The sequence below is a fragment of the Cyprinodon tularosa genome, unplaced genomic scaffold (genome assembly GCF_016077235.1).
Source record: "Cyprinodon tularosa strain WSP-4 unplaced genomic scaffold, ASM1607723v1 ctg8, whole genome shotgun sequence".
In the NCBI taxonomy this organism is placed as follows: domain Eukaryota; kingdom Metazoa; phylum Chordata; class Actinopteri; order Cyprinodontiformes; family Cyprinodontidae; genus Cyprinodon; species Cyprinodon tularosa.
Window position 1 is genome coordinate 3,556,713 of NW_024039562.1, and position 18,779 is coordinate 3,575,491.

The 18,779-nt window shown below is 36.5% G+C and overlaps 1 protein-coding gene across 1 annotated transcript; it reads right to left on the reverse strand.

Annotated features, from left to right (window-relative positions):
• Positions 1 to 530: 530 nt before the first annotated feature.
• On the reverse strand, positions 531 to 18,279 carry wu:fl23c11. The gene is made up of 16 exons (XM_038271539.1): positions 17,900 to 18,279; positions 14,614 to 14,641; positions 14,392 to 14,520; positions 14,126 to 14,182; positions 12,105 to 12,208; positions 8,573 to 8,678; positions 8,450 to 8,491; positions 7,874 to 8,007; positions 7,726 to 7,788; positions 7,591 to 7,648; positions 7,276 to 7,499; positions 7,017 to 7,067; positions 6,873 to 6,924; positions 3,640 to 3,735; positions 3,523 to 3,561; positions 531 to 2,714 (listed from the first exon to the last, which is right to left on the reverse strand). Exons 1-16 carry the CDS (start codon positions 18,008 to 18,010, stop codon positions 1,918 to 1,920), a joined length of 2,091 nt encoding a protein of 696 aa, XP_038127467.1. The 5' UTR covers positions 18,011 to 18,279; the 3' UTR covers positions 531 to 1,917.
• Between the last annotated feature and the right edge of the window lie 500 nt (positions 18,280 to 18,779).

The window sequence follows — 18,779 nt, forward strand, 5'->3', positions numbered from 1 at the left end:
ATATTCAAGTCATTCACTGGTAAAATAATTACAACTAAAGCCTTGTAACATTCTGTCTATCCTGGTACTTTCACCACATGCTAAAATCTCTTGTTTCCATCCTCCTGCCCTAAATTGTCCCCAACGATTGTTTTCATCCACTCCACATACAGAAACCTCTTGTTACTTTTTAGGTTTGACCCTAAGTAAAAACTAAGCTGGAAAAAAAACTTCTTTTCCAGCTTTCATCTAAAAAAAACAAAGTTTTCCAAGTAACTCCATGCTGAAAATTTGAGCAGTTTAAAAGCTTAATTAAGACTAAGACTTACAGTTTTCCTCTTGTCAAGAATCCAAAAATGGAAAAACTTTATATTCATTCAAACCAGGTGTTTGTTTGAGCGGATAACATTTCTTTCTGCATTTTTTCCGAATTTGGCTTTTTTTTTTATTTTAAAAATTCAACAGAAAAGTTCCCCAAGGTTTAAGTCCTTATAAGGAGAGATAGATTAAGGGAATCTATGATTTAAACACATGAAAAAGATATATATATGAAGACAGGCATCGTTATACTTTATTGAACCCCATATTTAATTATATAAGACATATCACAGTATAAAACCAACTCAGAATATCTGAACAAATGACATTTAAATTTACAGACTGTCATATATATAAAACATGGATTAAAGTTTATCTTTCACAAATGCCAGGGTTTTTATTGTCCAGCCGAAGTGCAAGAATATCATAGACCAGTAAAAAGATTCAAATAAACATTGGACGCAGGGAACTGTTGATACAAATATCAAATGAAGAGTATAGTACACATAGATGATCCATTTGAGGTTTTTGAACATTTCATATTTGTTACTGCAACTTCAGCATCAAACACCATCTTGAAGCTGTTACAAATATGTTCAGTTATTTCATGTATTTTGTGTAACTAGATGGTTTCACTATCCAGTACCGTTTCAAGTTTTTTAAAGCAGATTAAGCTTAACTGTTTACTATACAGAGCCACTCTTGCTGCTAAACAAGTTTATAAAGTTGATTTTACTACCGTCCACCAAAACTGCTGGATTACATGTTTTTTTCTTAACATATCTTACAGCAGAGTTTAATTTTGTCCAAATGCTTGTTTGATTTTTTTCAAAAATAGTCCATAGTCCTCTTATAGTGCAGAAACTGACATGTTAGCTTACTCATTTCAAATTAGCTTAAACGAACAGTTCCTCAGTGCAGAGTTATGTTCTTATCCAAGTATTCTCTCTAGTAGTAAACCTTCTACATATTGTCCAAATTATGCATGTTAGGTTAAGGGATTACCTGGAATTACCATAGTTATGTGCATACATGGTTGTTTTGTCTCGTGTGTTTCTGTGTTGCCATATTTTAGGCCAGCAAGCTATTTAGGGGGGTTCCCTACTCCAGGTCTGCCCGATATATTGCAAAGAAAATCCTTAATGAAGAACAGTGAGGTGCAACATTGACGTCCCAAAGGTCTATTTGGAGTGCAATTAATGTTGCATAAGTGTTACAAGCTTGCATTTTACATGCTAATGCAATAACTAGCAGTCTCAAGTCCAAGGGGAGCAGATACTTACACCAGACACAATGGACATTGTCCTAAAGTTTAACGAGTGATGGAAGCACAAGAGTATTTTTTTGTTTTTTCAAAAGAACAATATATCCCAACTGGTGTTATCAGCAAAACCCCTTTGCAAAATTTTTCTTACATTGGGTAGCTTGACCCTACCCTAACTTATGCTACCCTTAACTGCCCTTTGTCAAACAACCCCTGGAGAAACCTCAAGATAAACATCCCAGGAATGACTACTTGGGTATGGAAAATTAGTCGTTAGAGGATGTCTTAGAGCATCAAGTGAGGTATATGTTAGTTGGAGATTCCCATAATATTTCCTATATTAGCTGCCGCAGTAGTCAGCACCATTCTATTATACTGACCACAGTGTCAGGACTAGATGGCGGTGTACCTAAGTTTGATTCTATGAGTAGTGTTTCCACAGAGTCTTCCTCTTGCCCACCAGCAGAACCCTGAATGATCCCAGGAAGGTTCAAGACATTTTTCCCTGCTATGAACCCCGACAGTCGTTTAGTAAGAGTTCTTGATGCCTTTTGGAGCACCCCTGCCCTTCGTCTTCTTGCTGATGAAGAGGTGATTTTTTTAGACCCTGCCAGCTCAGTCAGAAAGCCCAGACACTGGGTCGGAAGGCTGTAGACATGGAGTCCGCAAAAAAGATCTGGAACTGTGGGAAAACCACCTGGCAGTGCAGGAGAGAGCGAGTCAAGCTGCACCAGCATGAACCGCTCACCAGCCTTGCCCTGTGAAGAGTCTTGCAGAATACATCTCAGCGAGGCACCAAAAACATCCACATGACGTGAAGGAGGAAGGTTGCTTTGTGCACAGTCTGTCTCCACTCCTTTAATGTTCTCTTTGTTATTCTCAGAGATACATGCTTCCCATTCTTTAGCTCTAGTCCACGTGGTCTGGGTTAGGACTAGAACAACCTTTCCGCCCTGCCGTTTCAGACTGTCTAGTTGTGAGTGGAGCCACGGCACGGGGCCAAGGGCACAGAGGTCACCCTTGCTCCAAAGGTCAAGCGATACAGTGAAGCCCAGGGTTTGGAGAGATGAGCCCAGGTAACACAGGAGCTCCAGCACACGCTCATCGTCATCAGGTGGAGATAGTAGCACCACATGAACTCCACCCACAGCATCTGAAAAAGGAAGACAGTGTCCATTATTCTTGTTTTTATGAGCCAGAAAGTTGTTTTAAAAAAACTGACATACTGGTTAAAAATAAAAATGTTCATATTTAAACTGCCTTGAAATTTTTCCACAACCAAAAACACTTTTTATTGAGATTTAAAAAAAAAAGCTTGAATCTAAACTGCAAAAAGGTTGTGTGTACAAGCTTTGAACCTAAAGACATTTCTTTTTTTAAAACAGCTCAGCCTGACTGGATTTAGAGCACTTGGAAACATTTTGAATTTTAAGGTCTTCCTCTGAGCTTAAATTTGGGGGGTTACCAACTAAAGGTTGCAATGTACACACAAATACATATATAAAACTGTAACTGGAGCGTGTAACAAAAGTAATTTCCCTCTGGGATTATTGAAGTATTTCTAATTCTTATTCTGAATACTCAGACCTGTGGCCGACTGTCGCTCTGTCAGAAATCCGATGAGCTCTTTCATTGATTCTTTGTTTAAAGCCTTCTTTGCGCTTTGGCTTATCTATTCTCAGTAGATTTGTAGTTATGTAATTGTTTTAAACTATCTTGCCTTTCATTTTTCTACAATTTACATACTCCCTTTTTCCTTTATGATGTTTCTTCGCTTCTAACAACCTCTATATATCCAACAATTCAACTTTACATGTGTACACTACTTATTTGTTAGTCTGTTACATGGACCTGCAAGAAGATAAGTTAAATGTTTTGGTTTTTTAGTTTTATCTAAGGTATTTTAGCATCAGGAAGAGCATGTTTATTTAGAAGGAGCCAGAGGCAAGAATTCCACGCACCTCTGACATCGTCATCTTTCAACCACCTCCAAACATATCCTGCACAAGAAGTAGAGTTAATATTAGATGTTTTCCTGTTACCCACCAGAAACACAGAGTATTGGTACAGATGCCCACCTTTCAGAATGCCTCCTATCAGGTAGACTCCAAGTATGGTCAAACAGATGAGGATGAATCCAACGAGAATCGGCAGAGTCCACCTCACCCGATGTACTGAAATTAAAAAGTAAACAAATAAATAAATCAAGGAACATCCGGAACTTTGCATCATACAACTGAGAACATATGTTCAAAACAAAACATGTTGATACTGATTTAGTAAAACTTGTATTTCTGTATTTTATTGCTTCAATTTTTTATCGTGAAAATGTGTGTTGTGTTTAAACAACAAATTACATTAATGCACGATTATCAAAATGTAATTTAATCACAACAGCCATGTTTGGAATCTGTTTATGTCTTGCAGCCAATATTTTAGTGAGTATATGATTTGATAAAGAAGATTTCAAGAAAGGACTACTTTCCAAAGAAGAGTAGAAAGTCTTCGTTAAGAGGGAGTGGTGCTTTAAATTATTCTTTTGTCAGCCATGGTTACGTTGAGATCAAATGTCAGTGACGTAAACAGAATGACTTCCCTCTGAAGACACACCCCTACAGCAGAGTATAGAAGGGGAACTAGTTCCCATTAAACTTCCTGTTGCCAGTAGCCCACGGCCACGAAAGGCACTGCTCAGCTTAAAGCTACGCTAAATAGCGACCAAATCCCTCTGGAGAAGACTGTACTTGCTGGACCGAGTCAGACTACCCTTCCTATGATTCAGATGGAGCTGATCATAGTGACCGTCTTTTCCTGAGATTTAAACCAAGTTGACATAAGCCCCATTTATATTACCCTTTTGAGGGTGCAGAGATCGGTGCGAGCATGGTAACCTAAAGAAGTGTTGAGTGTAAATGGAACACAACTGAACTGGACCGTCCCAGACACATCCGAACCGTGCTAAATCTAGTACTAGTTTATCAGTAGGGCTCAGCACGGTTCAGTTGTGGCTTGGTTCTCTGATTACAAAGAGAGCATGATCAGAGCACGTCTTCTCCTATTTACAGTCAGCTGACTCATTTCACGGGTTTTCCACCGTGTCCGGCTTTGTAATTCGAAGATCTCTTCACCTGTTCAAAGCATGAACCTTTTATTAACAATAAATGGCATCAAAATAGCGTGGTACAACCTGGGATGATGCAGAGGCTCTCATTGAAATTTGGGTGGAAGATGCTATCCAGGCACATAAGTTCCTGAATGTTATGGGCGCCTCTATTTTTGTTTGCGTAATTCCCACCTTGAGAGGTGTAGTATTGTGGACCGCCGATATGGGGCAAGGAACCGCTTTAGCGTGTTGTGTAAATAGTCGTAAGGAACCAAGTTTGGCACGGTTAATTGATCCAAGCTCGGTCCGAACTCGACACAGATCAGTTTCAGAGGGGTAGTGTAAATGGGGCAATAGTGCTTGCAGTAGAGGAGAGCTAATCCAGCTCTGGTTGACCTAAATCTAACTGCCGAAGGAGGACAGCAGGCCAAATTGCTGTTTGCCAAGGAGCCATTAAAAGCTGCTGATCCGTGCCATACTGGTCCTGCCTGCCTTAGAGCAGCCACATGCTACATGAGCAGCTAACCTCCGCAGCTAAAGAGAGATGTCCTGGCCTTGGCTCTTGTTATTGCATCGGATCAATCCAGAGCTGTTGTTGGACAAACAGACTGAACAGAAGACGGGGCCTGCAAAGAACTGAACCGAGCCAGAAAGTCCATTCCATCGAGCCAAAACAGTAATATCCATCCTTCCCTCTTTCCATCTGATGCTTAATAAGTGCTCTGCTTGGATGAACTAGGTAGAATAGATAGTTGTGTTTATGTTGTATTTGAAAAAAGCTTTCTACTGATGGTTTTAAGAATTTTAACTGCACTGTTTTGACTGCATTTAACATATCTACATCAGGGTTTATTTACACTCATCTGCTTTTATTCTAATGGGTATTTTCAAGCTATTAAGCTTTAAAACTTGAACCTTCCTCAGAGACTCTTTAACAGGCTTTTAAACCCCTTTTTTCCTCTTCTGTTTATTTGTTTATTTACTTGTGCTTATTATTCAGTACTGTTTAGTGTTTGCTTGGTTATAGATTTAATAACATTGTGTGATTATTACATAATAAAGGTACCATTGTGTTTTAACCCATGGTCTTTTGTGTTTATTTTACGCAGTAAACGATTTATCACTCAGGCTGGATTCACTCTTCTTTCATTAACATCTGAATGAACAGAGACACATTTATTTGGTTAGTGATTAATAACTCTGCTGATAGCCATAGTCTAAATTATCAAACAGGTGAAGGGACTAGATTTAAACACCCAGTCTAGGAGTCCAACCTTTCATGTCAAAGACTAAGAATCCTGGTCAGTAAGCAAATTACAGTTATAATCATTAAACTAATAATAATTCATTAGTTTTCCCCTTAATTTAAATGACCTGTCAATTAACTATAACCTCCAGTTCTAGCTATTTAGTGTATTTATAATCTTCTGGTAAACTTGCATAACAGCTACCTCCAAGGAAATAGGTGCTGTTATTATCTTTATGCAATGAAAGCACATTACCGGCTGACATATTGCCAGTGCTTTAAAGATGACACCCAGAGAAACCATTTAGAAGTCTGTCAACATATTTGCCAACGGTATTTAACTTGCTGTGAGGAAAGCTGCTCAGCAATAGTCCAGTAAATACCTTATATCTCCTAAATGTTACTTAACCAGGCAGCTCTTTACAAACTTGCAAGACACACCCTATATAAAGTGAAAGAAAGTTTTTTTTTTTTAACTCTTGTGTTTAAAAAAAAAAAAAACAAAATCAAATACTGTAACCCTTTCAGAATCAAAATGCCCGTTTGGAAAATCATTGACAAACCACTCTTAAGCAGATATTCTACATTATTAAGCTGCTGTTGAGTTTATTACAATTTAGTTTTTCCCAAAACCTTATTGTTTTATGTGCTTAAAAATACAATTAAATACATAAATAAATAAACATAATAACTATTAAATAAATAGATTTTGTTTCTATGGCCATAGAACTTCTGCATCTATTTAGATATTCTAGTTAAGAACCTTAAAAGCTTTGCATATGTCATTAATTCCTTTAAAAAAGCCATAACGTGCATTGAATGTTTACCCTACAGTAAAAACAGAGGTTCTACAACGATGAAATAGTACAAGACAGAGTATAAAACATTATTCACAAAATATAAACAATAGACATATTTTTAAAATTAAAGTTAGATTAGTTTTAATTGAACAGCAGACTTACTTTCGAATGGACACTGAGGCTCCGAGAACACGACCATCCCTTCAGTTTTAACCTATAAAATATTTCATATAGAAAGTGTTTTTTAATATCATAGGAAGCGCAGAATCTTGCTTATTGGTATTAGTAAAGAAGAACTAATGTTACCTGCACACAAAGCAGAGGATGGGAGGAGGAGTTAAGGAACTCTCCTGCTTGCTGAAAAGATAAATATGAATCAGAAACCAAATTTTTAACATTTTTAATAAAATATCCACACATGATTGAAAAAAACAAAGGTGTTTGGAATACTGGCAAAAGGAAAGATGTATCCACGATACAGATGTCTGACTTGTGCACACAGATGCATCTAGCTTCAATCATGAACTATGATGAACTATGTCTACGTGTAAAATTTTATTTTTACCCAGTGTACTTTGTGGGCTGTGATCCAACCAGTAGTCTCGAGCATTTGCCTGGAACCTGCCACTTCTTCGCACTGGCCCCCTGCCATGTCTTTCTTGCACAATCGCACCTCTGCCTTCACTTTGCAGGGAGAGGTTACATTCCAACTCAGCCCTGTGTTCCCGCTCCTCCACTGAGACTCCACCATTATCACGGACACGTTGTGCTGCATTCTTTTCAGAGCATCTATTAAACATGACATTAATGTAAAATTTAATTTGTTTTGACACACACACACTCACAAGGTCTGACAGTGAGCTCAGGTAAGGCCTTTTACCTGGTTGGTTTGTAAAAGGACAGTACATCCCTCTGATATTTTTGTCTTGCAGCCATACCTGCAGGTAAAGTTATTTTATTAGTTTCTTGTAGTTTTTTCATTTAATTATATTTTTTCTGTTAAAATATTTGTTACCAGGAAGCACAGGCATGGTGCAATGAGATCTGATGGAATAACAGTTTTGCTCTTGCCTATGGGCTGTTCAGATGAAACAATTACACAGGTAAATACTGGTTGAACATCTTAGTTTTTGGTATGAACACTTTTGATAGTGCAGACTGACCCATCTTTCTGGCTGTCCCCTTATGTCATCCCAAGCCATTTCCCAAGTAACAGTCTCTTGGTTGGCAGGAATATTTTGCAGATGCAGATGGACCTCGTTGCTGATGTTTTCAGTGTCAGCTTGGAGTCTGGGAACTGAGAGAAACACATGTTAGTCAGTGGAAATAATTCACCCTAGTCCTTAATAACAGAAAAGGTTGACTTTGTGAAAATTCAAAAATCTATTTCCAAATTATAACTTTGTCAATTTAAGGAAAAAGGATGACCTTTATTTTCTAATATATTTATTTATGGTGTGTTTAGATCATCATCTTTCAACACAACCCAAGTGCTCTTCGGCTTAATCTAACAAACTGATGGTCTAATTTTTTCTTCAGGATTTCACAGCTTTTTGAGGTCATAAGGCAGAAAATCCCTCCTAGTTTTACCCTTTGTTCAATCTCTTTTCAAATGCTCTTTAAGATTTACCCTAGATGTAAATATACACACACCTTACAGAAAGGACCACTATTGTCTTGACCGTTCACAGAATATTAGCAGAAAAGTAACATAATTTGAGAGACATTAATCCTCTTACCAGTGCGTTCTATGATGAGGCTCCAGAGGTCAGAGGGACAGACTGGAAGAAGAAGACAGCAGAAATTAAGTGTCCACAGGCTGCTGTTATTTGTTTTGAGACGATTATAAAGCTTCAACTCACCTGTTTTTGCATCTGGAATTGTGATATTTTGGTAGACATACGTTTCCTTTGATTCAGCTATAACCACAATAGGAGTTTCAAAATCCATTGTTTCTGTCAGCAGCAACTGTTTGCAAAAAATAAAAAACAATGTCATCTTCAAAATCCTTACCTAGGGTTGCCAATGCTGTGAAACTTAAATCACGTAGACTTCTTTGCAAGGTATAGTGTTCTACCCTAACACTAGGAATTGATTTTGTAAGCATGTAAATCACACCTGAATAAAATTAGACACTAAATTTGGTTTCCTAAAGGTTAAGTGCAGGATTTTACGCAAATTTTTAAAAAACAGCACATGCACAACCATGTACTCACTCCAGAGAGGGAACACCTATTAAATATTTGCGAGAGCATACATGAGCCCATTTTTCCTTGTGCACGCTCTTTTTAAGTTTTCACTTTGCATCGCTCATACAAGCTTACTTTCCAAAAGAAGATTTGCAATTTTTCCACTATGTCAGACTCACCACCGGTAAGTGGAAATGGGGAAGAGCACGTAGGATGGCCTTATGTAAATAGCATCAGAATGATGACAATTAGAATGACCACTTATTTTGATGACCCACCCGGAAAAATAACATCCTCCACTATACATTTAATATGGAAGACAATATTTTTTAAGGGAAAGTAGGCAACCCTACCCTTAACACACAAGGTTTATCTGTTTTGTACTTTTTGATGAGGGATATACAGTTTTAGATAACAGGGTTCTGCTAACCAGAAACAAACTAATATGTGATTTAAGCTTCAGCTTCACAAGGTTGCTATACATCACATTTAAACATGTCAAACTAAACTGTTTTCAAGAAAGCTTATAATATAACTTCATCTCATGCTACGCCATGCAGATGCTTGGTCTGCTCTGATGAAGATCAGTTTACTTTTGCAAAACACATTCAATTCATTCACAGCGTAAAACTGACCCCTTGAAAGATTGTGTGGGATTTAGAAACAGTGGAAACACTTTGCTGCAGTTCAGTTAGAAGAAACCATTTTTTTTTAATTAGTAAGAAAATAAGTTGAAACTATTTTTAGAACTTAAGCATTAGAGGTTTGACATAAAACAAAGAATCTGCAATCATGCAATTTTTTAACATTTTGACCAATTTTACAATTCTAAACATGACATTTATTTCAAGTACAACCCACAAGATGGCAGGAACATTTTGAGTGAATTAATAATTAACCAGCCTATCAGATGACCTCAGAAAACAGTGGAACAGATCTCTATGACAGGCCATTTCAGGCTCTTCTTTAGGGAAACTTAAAAAAGTAAGGGGACCTCTTGCAGCCAAAAAATACATTTCTATGACTTAGACGTTAGCTTTAAAAAAAATTGCTGCCAATGTGAAGATAAGATGGTAAAAGATGTGTTTTGTCCCAACTTCAAGCAGAAAGAATCACACTCATCCCTGCATCACCACTTATTGATGAGAGAAAGTTTGTGAGTCGTTTACTGTGCAGGCACAGTGAGGTTTTCTGGAGGGGGTGGGTAATCGCTTTCCTATGAAAAATGGTGAGGTCCCTTTAACAGATTCATCATAAAATGGCTTACTGGAATCCTCGCAGCCTAACTTATATATATTCACTTATTTTTCCTTTGTCATTTTAAAATTTTATCGTGTTTACATTTACCAGAATTTTACAGCATAAGAAAATACATAAAAATGATAAAAACAGATCCAAGTGATCAAATGAATTATTAAATTGTAATTATAAATGCTAACATATTTTCCATAAGCTAGCCCATGTTTCTTAGAGAGGGATAAAATACAATCAGCTTTGGAATTGCCATTAAAACAATATGTAAATTTTATTGCATCTTGGTTTTTAACTGCATATCCTGATTGTTCGGTTTGTAATATCTAGGGTTGCAACTAACGACTATTTTGCTAAGCGTTTAATCTCTCAAAACGTTTTCCTATTAATGATCAGATAGCAATATGTTCCTTTGTACACCAAATTTTAATCAAGTGAAGCTAAAACTGTGCCATTTCAGGATGTCTGGATAGAGTATATTTATACTGAACGCAAAATGTTTATATTTATTTACAATATTGGTGTAATAACAGCTTTGAGTGGGTTGCTCTTTCAGCTAAAGCATCTATTATTTTTATTAAACATCTGTCGTATGGAATCTGTTGCCATGTTAAACAGCTTAAAGTTTATTGCTGTTTTTAGCTATTAAAATAATGATAATACACGTAATTTTCAAGCCAAATAGAAGAAAAATGGCTCTAAAAAGGTCCAAAAAGCAACATGTAGCTCTGGAGACGCAAGTTGTAGACCCCTGAGCTAAATATGTTTTAGAATCTCTATAATCAAGTAATCAGTTACTAAATTAGTTGATAATTATTTCAATAATTGATTAATTACGATTCACCCAGCTGTCTCAGTAATATCCATCAGTTTTTGAGACATTGTTGCAAGTATATCTGCTTCCTTGCTGTATTACTGCTTTGAAATCTCCTGTCAAGTTATGTTATGCTTCATTTACTTCTTCTTTTGAACAAGCCATGACGTCACATGGGAGGGTGAGACCAGTTTACCAGGAAGAAGCCGCAGGAAATAGTTCCAGAAAAATAGATTTAGCATAAATGAAGGTAGTCCACAGCCAGATATTGGAGCACGTTCATTTGGTTGTAGGGAGCATTATCTACTTTCATAGTAAAAGTTTAGCAGTCTATAAAACAAACCAAAGATAATTTAAACCACAAACTAAACCAAATTGTAAAAGCTGTGATTGAATAACTGAACACACCCTGTGATTCAGCGGCTTTTAGGACCACCAGCCCCCATCTTCTACAGCAGATAACCTTATCAGTCTCTCCTATTGTAATAAAGGAATGTTTGGTCCATCTTTATTCAAAGACTATCTCAGTAGATTATAGTTTGTAAGTATTTGTACATGCACATCCATCATACGGTCTCTTCTCTGCATTTTTGTGAGGGTGAGGTCCGGGCTTGACATTTATAAAGCCTTTTAAAATTCAGGCACTGTTGTCAACCTGCTTCTGTGCTGGAGATTGATGTACTGTTGCTCTAAAACCCTTTCTATTTGGCCTCACCATTGCACTACCACACAGCAGTCCAATGTGATTTCCTGGTCATTTCAATCTCAGATTCATAGAAAGCATCAAATACTTCTCTAAGGGAATACTACAGTGCTGAAAATGTGTTTATTTGGATTTACTTCAAGTTACATTCATCAGTTGATGACTAGTATTTAATGAAAAAAACCCTGCTGCCACAGAATCTAACCCTTCATGTCTGCTCAATATATACTTACCTCTTAATTTGAATAAAAAGGGTTATATGTAATCTTGTGTTGTTTACCAGAGGTTGTGTTTACCAAGTGTAGCACTCAGGATCAGATAACTCATTGTATTACATCCCATTATGTAAAATCTATGTAAAACATTACATTTCAAAGAAGGGGCACTTCTTTCAGGGCTGTAGTTGAGCCTGTTTGTATAACCAAGGCTGATCTTACCTGATATGTGAAGGACTGGTCCATATTTATGTAGTCTCTCTTAAACGTGACTGCCCTGCAGTAACCAGTGGAAGTTGGGAAGGAGTAGCACACTTTCAAAAGAGCTGCAGGACAGAGAAAACGTATTTAACAGAAATTAGAGTATAAAGATTTGTAGTACTCAGAAGACATCGTCTACAGTGTCATTCACAAATACTGCCACTCCTGGTAAGGACGCACAAAATATATAGACACTGGTACTAATCCTGTCCTTGTCTACAGTCTACATGCCAGCAGGTGGTTCTGGCATGGCAGATAGTTATCAGCACTGTCCTACCATAACAAGCCTAAACATGTTAAGTTTGTTGGGCTGCTCCTCTTACTTTAAATTAATGTCACCACCAAAAAAGGGTTACATGCTCCATTTATTTCGTTGGACCGTCGTAAGATTTAGTTTCAACCAGTGCTGCATCGATTTATCTCCAATATCTGGCATTGATGATGTTAGAGTCTGACCACTGCCCAAAGCCTTCTCCAGTAGGCATGAGGCTTCATGGGAGGATCACTTCACCTTTCTGTCTTCTTACCATGAACCTTCAGAGTCCAATATTATTTTTCCTCCCTAGCAAACAAACCTTTTTTTATTTCTTTCTCAGAGACGACGGTTCCCCAATGTCTTTCCAGTTCTTAATAAAAGCAATGGACAGTTCTCCACCCAATGGTTATACTTTCTGTAATCAATCATATTTAAGTGTTTTTAAACAGAGCAACACTTTTTCCAAGACCACAGGATGAGTCTTTCAACATGGTTCTTAGAGTCTAACCACTGAAAAGCAACATGAAAAGCATCTCATTGCAACAGCTGGTATTACATAACTTGTTGACAACTGAAAGACGAGCGTCCATGTAGTGAGTATCTCATAGGAGGCGCATAGTATCTAGGTGGGGAATTATTTTCAGTGTCAATTGATTTGTTATTTAGAATAGCTTGATTCAATAAATGGAAACTGCAAGTTTTAAATATTATTTTTAGATGAAAAGCTGATAATTGTTGCTTTATGAATAAATTTGCTTAATGAATAGTTTGGTAGGAAACACAGGATAATTATGAAGAGGACATCTCATGGTCAATGCTTAGCATAGTGGAGGTCCTGTAATGATGTGGGCTTGTTTGTCTTCAGAGGGCTCTTGAAAATTAGCAAAGATGCATAAGAGTTGTTAAATAAAGCTCAAGTTGCATGTTAACTGAAATTAGTTCACCTGTTAGGTCATTTGGCAGGCAAATGATCCAGAACAAATAACCAAATCAACATAGAGAAGTCAGCCTTCTTCCATGGATCTGTTTGGGGATGATAATAATGAAGAGGATTGATAGAGATCTGCAGAGACTAAAGTTTAGTCTCTGCAGATCTCTATCAATCCTACCATGACTTTTTCTAGAAAACCTTCTTTTTAAAAGCTTGTATAGGAAATTAGTTGTTGCCATCTCAAACAATCAATTCATATATTTTTAATGTTAAAACATATAATTTTCAAGCTAATTCATAGAAAAATGTCTCTAGAAATATATTTCTGGTTCTTTTAAACTCATTCTCTTCCATCTTATAAAAAACGCTAAAGCTATTGATACCGGTATATATTATAGTAAATTATTTAGCTCTTTATATACATTTTAGCCAGTATTAAGAGCCGGTGGAGAGGGTCCAAAGAGCCATATGTGGCTCCGGAGCCGCAGGTTGCAGACCCCTGGACTAAACCAAGAAAAATGTTCAAAGATCCCCTCACTGACTCACAATTGAGAATTAACTGCAGGGATGGCCTTATATTAAGCACTGCTTCCTAGTTTTAATCTAGAAAAAAAAAAATTTTTTTAAACCGCAATATTTCTCAATAAAAGAACCTGCTCAAATGAAAGGCAAAAAATTTTTTCTGAAATTTCCAGTTGATGATTTTGCCACTACAGGCTCTTTGCTCATTTTTACTACTAGGAGCATAAATGTTGTGAAATCTGCTGTAACCATTATTTGGTATTTATTTCATACCTTCCTCATCGCTGTCGTCACCTGACCCATCAGATACACTCTTTGCAAGATCCACATCTGCAGCAACATTCAGAAAAAGAAAGAATGACAAAATAAATCATAGGTAGTTCTCACTGTTATGATTACAATGCAGGAAACCTCTGAACTATATATATTTAAGAATATGAAAGCAGTTCTAAAGAAATATCGATAAACAGAAAATCTTATAGTCATTATTTGCAATCTGAAAAATTTTTAAATCATTAAAAATACACAGTTGAAACTACCTTGGAGACTGATTTTAATTATCAGACAGGGTTTACAGTCATTCATATAACTGCAGTGAGTGACGTTGAGCTGAACGTGTGTTATATACAGAGAGCCGCACGGATCAGGCAGAGCGCCGCTGAACGGCCCTGAAGACAAAGAGAGCCTGTTTAGGCTGACTGCAGGCGTGCAAGCTTGTCATCATTAAACAGAAGCACATGCAACAGATGTCATGATACTACCTGTGCGCACACTGCAGTCAGAGAGACCCTGAGGAGGAGAAAAAAAAATATGAGTGAAATGAAAATGAACCACACCTCTAAAGCACAGTAACAGTAAACACTGGCTGGACGGGTTGTTCAGACTGTCTTATAATTATAAATGCAACTTATTTCTGTACAACACAGATCGAAACCAAATGTCAGTCTGCCTGTTTTAAAAGTCTTAAAACTTAAAACCAGTACTTTTGTTTATAAATGAATGTAAATGCTTCTCCAAAGCGTATGTATTCCAACTCTATCCTGAAAAATGGACAGTGTCGTCTGAGGCTTTTGAACATCATTTCCCCCCTTATGTTCATAAAGGAGATCACCCAAATCTGTTGTGGAAAAAAAATTCATCATATCTAGTTAAAATAATGACAGATTTTACTGAGCTTTCAGGTTAGCATTAGTATTGTTGTATGTTTCCTTTCTAATGCTCCCTGTTTTCAGGGCTGAGTTGACTGGCACAGCATCACCTTTTGAGTGATGAGTCACAACCTCCCTTGGTTTCTTTCTGTTGAATTTCTCATTCGTTCACTCTTCAAGTTGGATAAATATTAACAGATTTATTCTTTTCTGTCTTGTTTACGGAAACTCACAAGTTCTTATTTATCTGTTCAGATTGTTTTATCGGGTAAAAAAAAAAAAAATATATATATATATATATATATATATGTGTGTGTGTATATATATATATATATATATATATATATATATATATATATATATATATATATATATATTTATATATATATTTTTTTTTTTTTTTTTTTTTTTTTTTTTTTTTTTGTTTATTTGTCTCCTCTCACACCTGCTCCTTTCTTGAGGGCAAAGGCCTCCTCAACACAATGCATTTATTGATTAATTGCTTTATTTATTTATTTCAAAAGCTTTTCCTCTCAGGATAAGTTATCTACTCAAGAATCTACAGTAAAAGTTGAAGAATACACATACATACATTTTTGTTTCATGTACCTAAGTGCTCCTATTTGCCTATTTTATTTGCATCTGACACTTAAATTTCCACACAGTGATTTTTTTTCTATTTCTACTCAAGAAATGAGTCTAAAAAAGCTTCAGATTGAAAAAACATTGATCTGGGAAAGTTTTTTTCTGGCTAAATTGATCATTGTGTAAATGCATCTTTTTTATTCTTTCTAATACCGGCAACCTTGCATGGTATGGAATATTTTTATATTTCTGTTAACATCATTTATAAATATTTAATCAGAACCTCAGTAGTGTTTTTACCAATCTCTTACTCTTATCTGGTGAATTTCTTAGATGAAATTTTTTACTTATACATTGAAGTAGTGTTGCTGTTATATTAATACAATTTTTGGGTACTAAATGAGGCAAAACAAGGGAGCATGCCATTCAAGTTAGCTAGATGCCTAATGATCAATATAATTCAGGAAAATCACTATTTGCTTGCTCTTTTCATGCCTATCATTTAGTCATTTTGGCTGAGTTTTTATGCCAGATGCTGTTCCTGAAGAAACAGCAGGTCCCCTGCATCTAAGATAAGGACTTATCCTGGTAAACCCCAGAGGGATTAGTGTCTATTGTCCAAATAAGTGACTGAAGGGAATTTTAGACTGCAGTAAAAAGTGACTTTTTATGTTACTGAGTCTGCAGAATAAAAAAAAAACCTTTTCAGGTTATGGGAATTTATCAGGGATGCCATGTGTTTAAAACTCCAAAATGTGTCCAATGCAATCAAGAAACCAATTTCTAGATGATGAGAAAAGTTTCTGCTAATAAACCTTTACATCTCCATTTTTAAAGTAAACTTTGTGAAAGTTACACCAGTCAAACTACATCTAGTATTCTCCTTAATTTCACTTTATCTCTATCTAACTGTCTCCCTGTGTTACAGAATTAGTGTGTTGGATAACATTTAATAAAAAAAACAATATTGTTTTACAGTCTGTGTAAGAGATTTGGGTTAATTCAGGAGGCGGTGATGACAATAAAATTGTTGCTGTTCTGATAATATCTAACAAAACCCCTTTTGCCAAACAGTAAAGAGATCATTGCTTTCATTAGATTATACCTGGAAGCAGTGTCAAAACAAAAGCTAACCACAATTTCTGGAATCCTACATTTTTCTTTCCACTATACAGAGATGTCTGATTCTACAGCAGTTTTTCTTTATTAAGTATTGCCCATCGATTCATTTTAAAACTAATTTCTTGAAAATAAATTTATAAAATCCTTAGTCACATTAATAAATAATGACAAAAATTAGTGCTTCTTAAACCTCTCACCCACAAAACACATAAATGAAAGAGCATAAAACAGCTACCTGATTCTATTATTCTATAATCAGGTCAATTAAAGTGGCTTGCAATGGGACCCACGCCTTAGGGATGTTTATTTGTATTTAATATAGTGGTCCTCCTGTTAGGACCATTAGCAACAAACCACTAAAGCGATTCATTTTTATTTACACTGTTTGATTTTTTATACACTAAATAATACAACTTGTTTTATAGGTAGATTAAGAGTTAATAATGTTTTCATTTAATTCTCTGCATGGTAGAGTATTTCTTATTGGTGATCCAGTAATTTATGATTCACACATCAAACAGCATATAGGGTAAAATGTGATATTTTCTTTTAGTTTTAAGTTGTTGCTTGCAATTTATAAAATAAAAAGTCATTTCCTACAATGATTTAAGCATTTAAGTCAGAATACAATATGTCTTGGTAAATATTTTTCTTTATTAAAGAGAATAAGTCAAAGTCATCAGCATCATCCAAAATAAATGCTTGTTATATATCACTCTCTGTTGGATAAGCATTTTCAAATATAAAAGCGTCCCTTTTTGACGCCAAATAATGAAACAAGTTCACTTTTAGATGGTGTATTGTATTTTTTTTTTTTTTTTTTTTTTTAGATGCATTTATAGATGTATCAATCCTGAAAAAAGAATAGAAATAATGTATCATGCTGGTATCTCCCTGAAAATAGGGATTTATTAGGAGGAAGTTTGGTGCTTTACTCAAAGGTTTAGTGGTTTCTCGTTCCTCAGAACTGGAGAAGTGAGGTGAGGTGTCATGCTCAGGGAATGGTAAATAAATAATAGGCATTACACTTTGATCCCTCTCGTTGCGCCTGCCTGTGTGCGCGTCTGTAACCTGACGCGTCATGACAATGACAGACTGGAAAGGAATGTTTAATAATCTTTTTTAATTAATCAAACAATAAATATCAGTTAAAGACAGACCAAATAGGTCAATTTGAGGTAAATGAACTGACCTTTTCGCAGGTAGGTACAGGTGTGTCCATCTGCAGCGCGCCTTCCGACAGCAGCAGCCCCAGACTGAGCGCAGACACAACATGCGCTATCAGTCGGAGGATCCGAGCCATGATTTCCGCTCTAAGAGTTCAGGGAGGCTTTAATTCTCTGCGTCCACCTTCTGTTTTATGTGTCTTTCCATAGAAAACCTCAGCAGGACTGTATATCCAGGAAAAAGTAAAAACCAAGCAGCTGCCAGGCTGCTGCCCGATGCGCACATGTGAGCTGCTTCCTCTGCGCGCCTGTTCCCGGTGACAGTCAGCTCTGGGATCCGGGCACGTCGCTACTGAGCTGCCTGCTCAAGTGAGACAGTGGAAAATAGTTTTTGGCTTGGCACTGTGTTTCCGAAGAAAGTGGGCGGATCCTGCTGCACGGAGGCAGGAAAAGATGAAATAAAAATAAAGCAGGATGAAAAGTTCATCTTTCAGGTTATGGGTTGTGCGTTAACAAGATCTTCCTGATAATAAAAACTGAAAGAAATCCGAAAAAACAACTCAACCAGTGTCTGCGTAATTACAGCGTAATAAATCAGCCTCTATATAGTGCGTATAAAGTATAATACGCTGGCTGTAATATTTTAACATATGTAATATAACAACTCTGTATGACATCTGCTCCAACATCTAAAGTTAAAAGTTCACGTCACAAATTTTTATAAGCCAGTCAATTGTGTGTTACGACATTTTAGTCAGCTGGTGCGCTATTATGGCCTCACACAGTAAAAAGTTTATTTTTATCCATTTATTTACTTTTATGCCCGCTTCTCAGGGGCGGAGCTAGATGGGGGGCCAGGGGTGGACATGGCCACCCTTAGCCAATCATTGGCCACCCCTACCATTT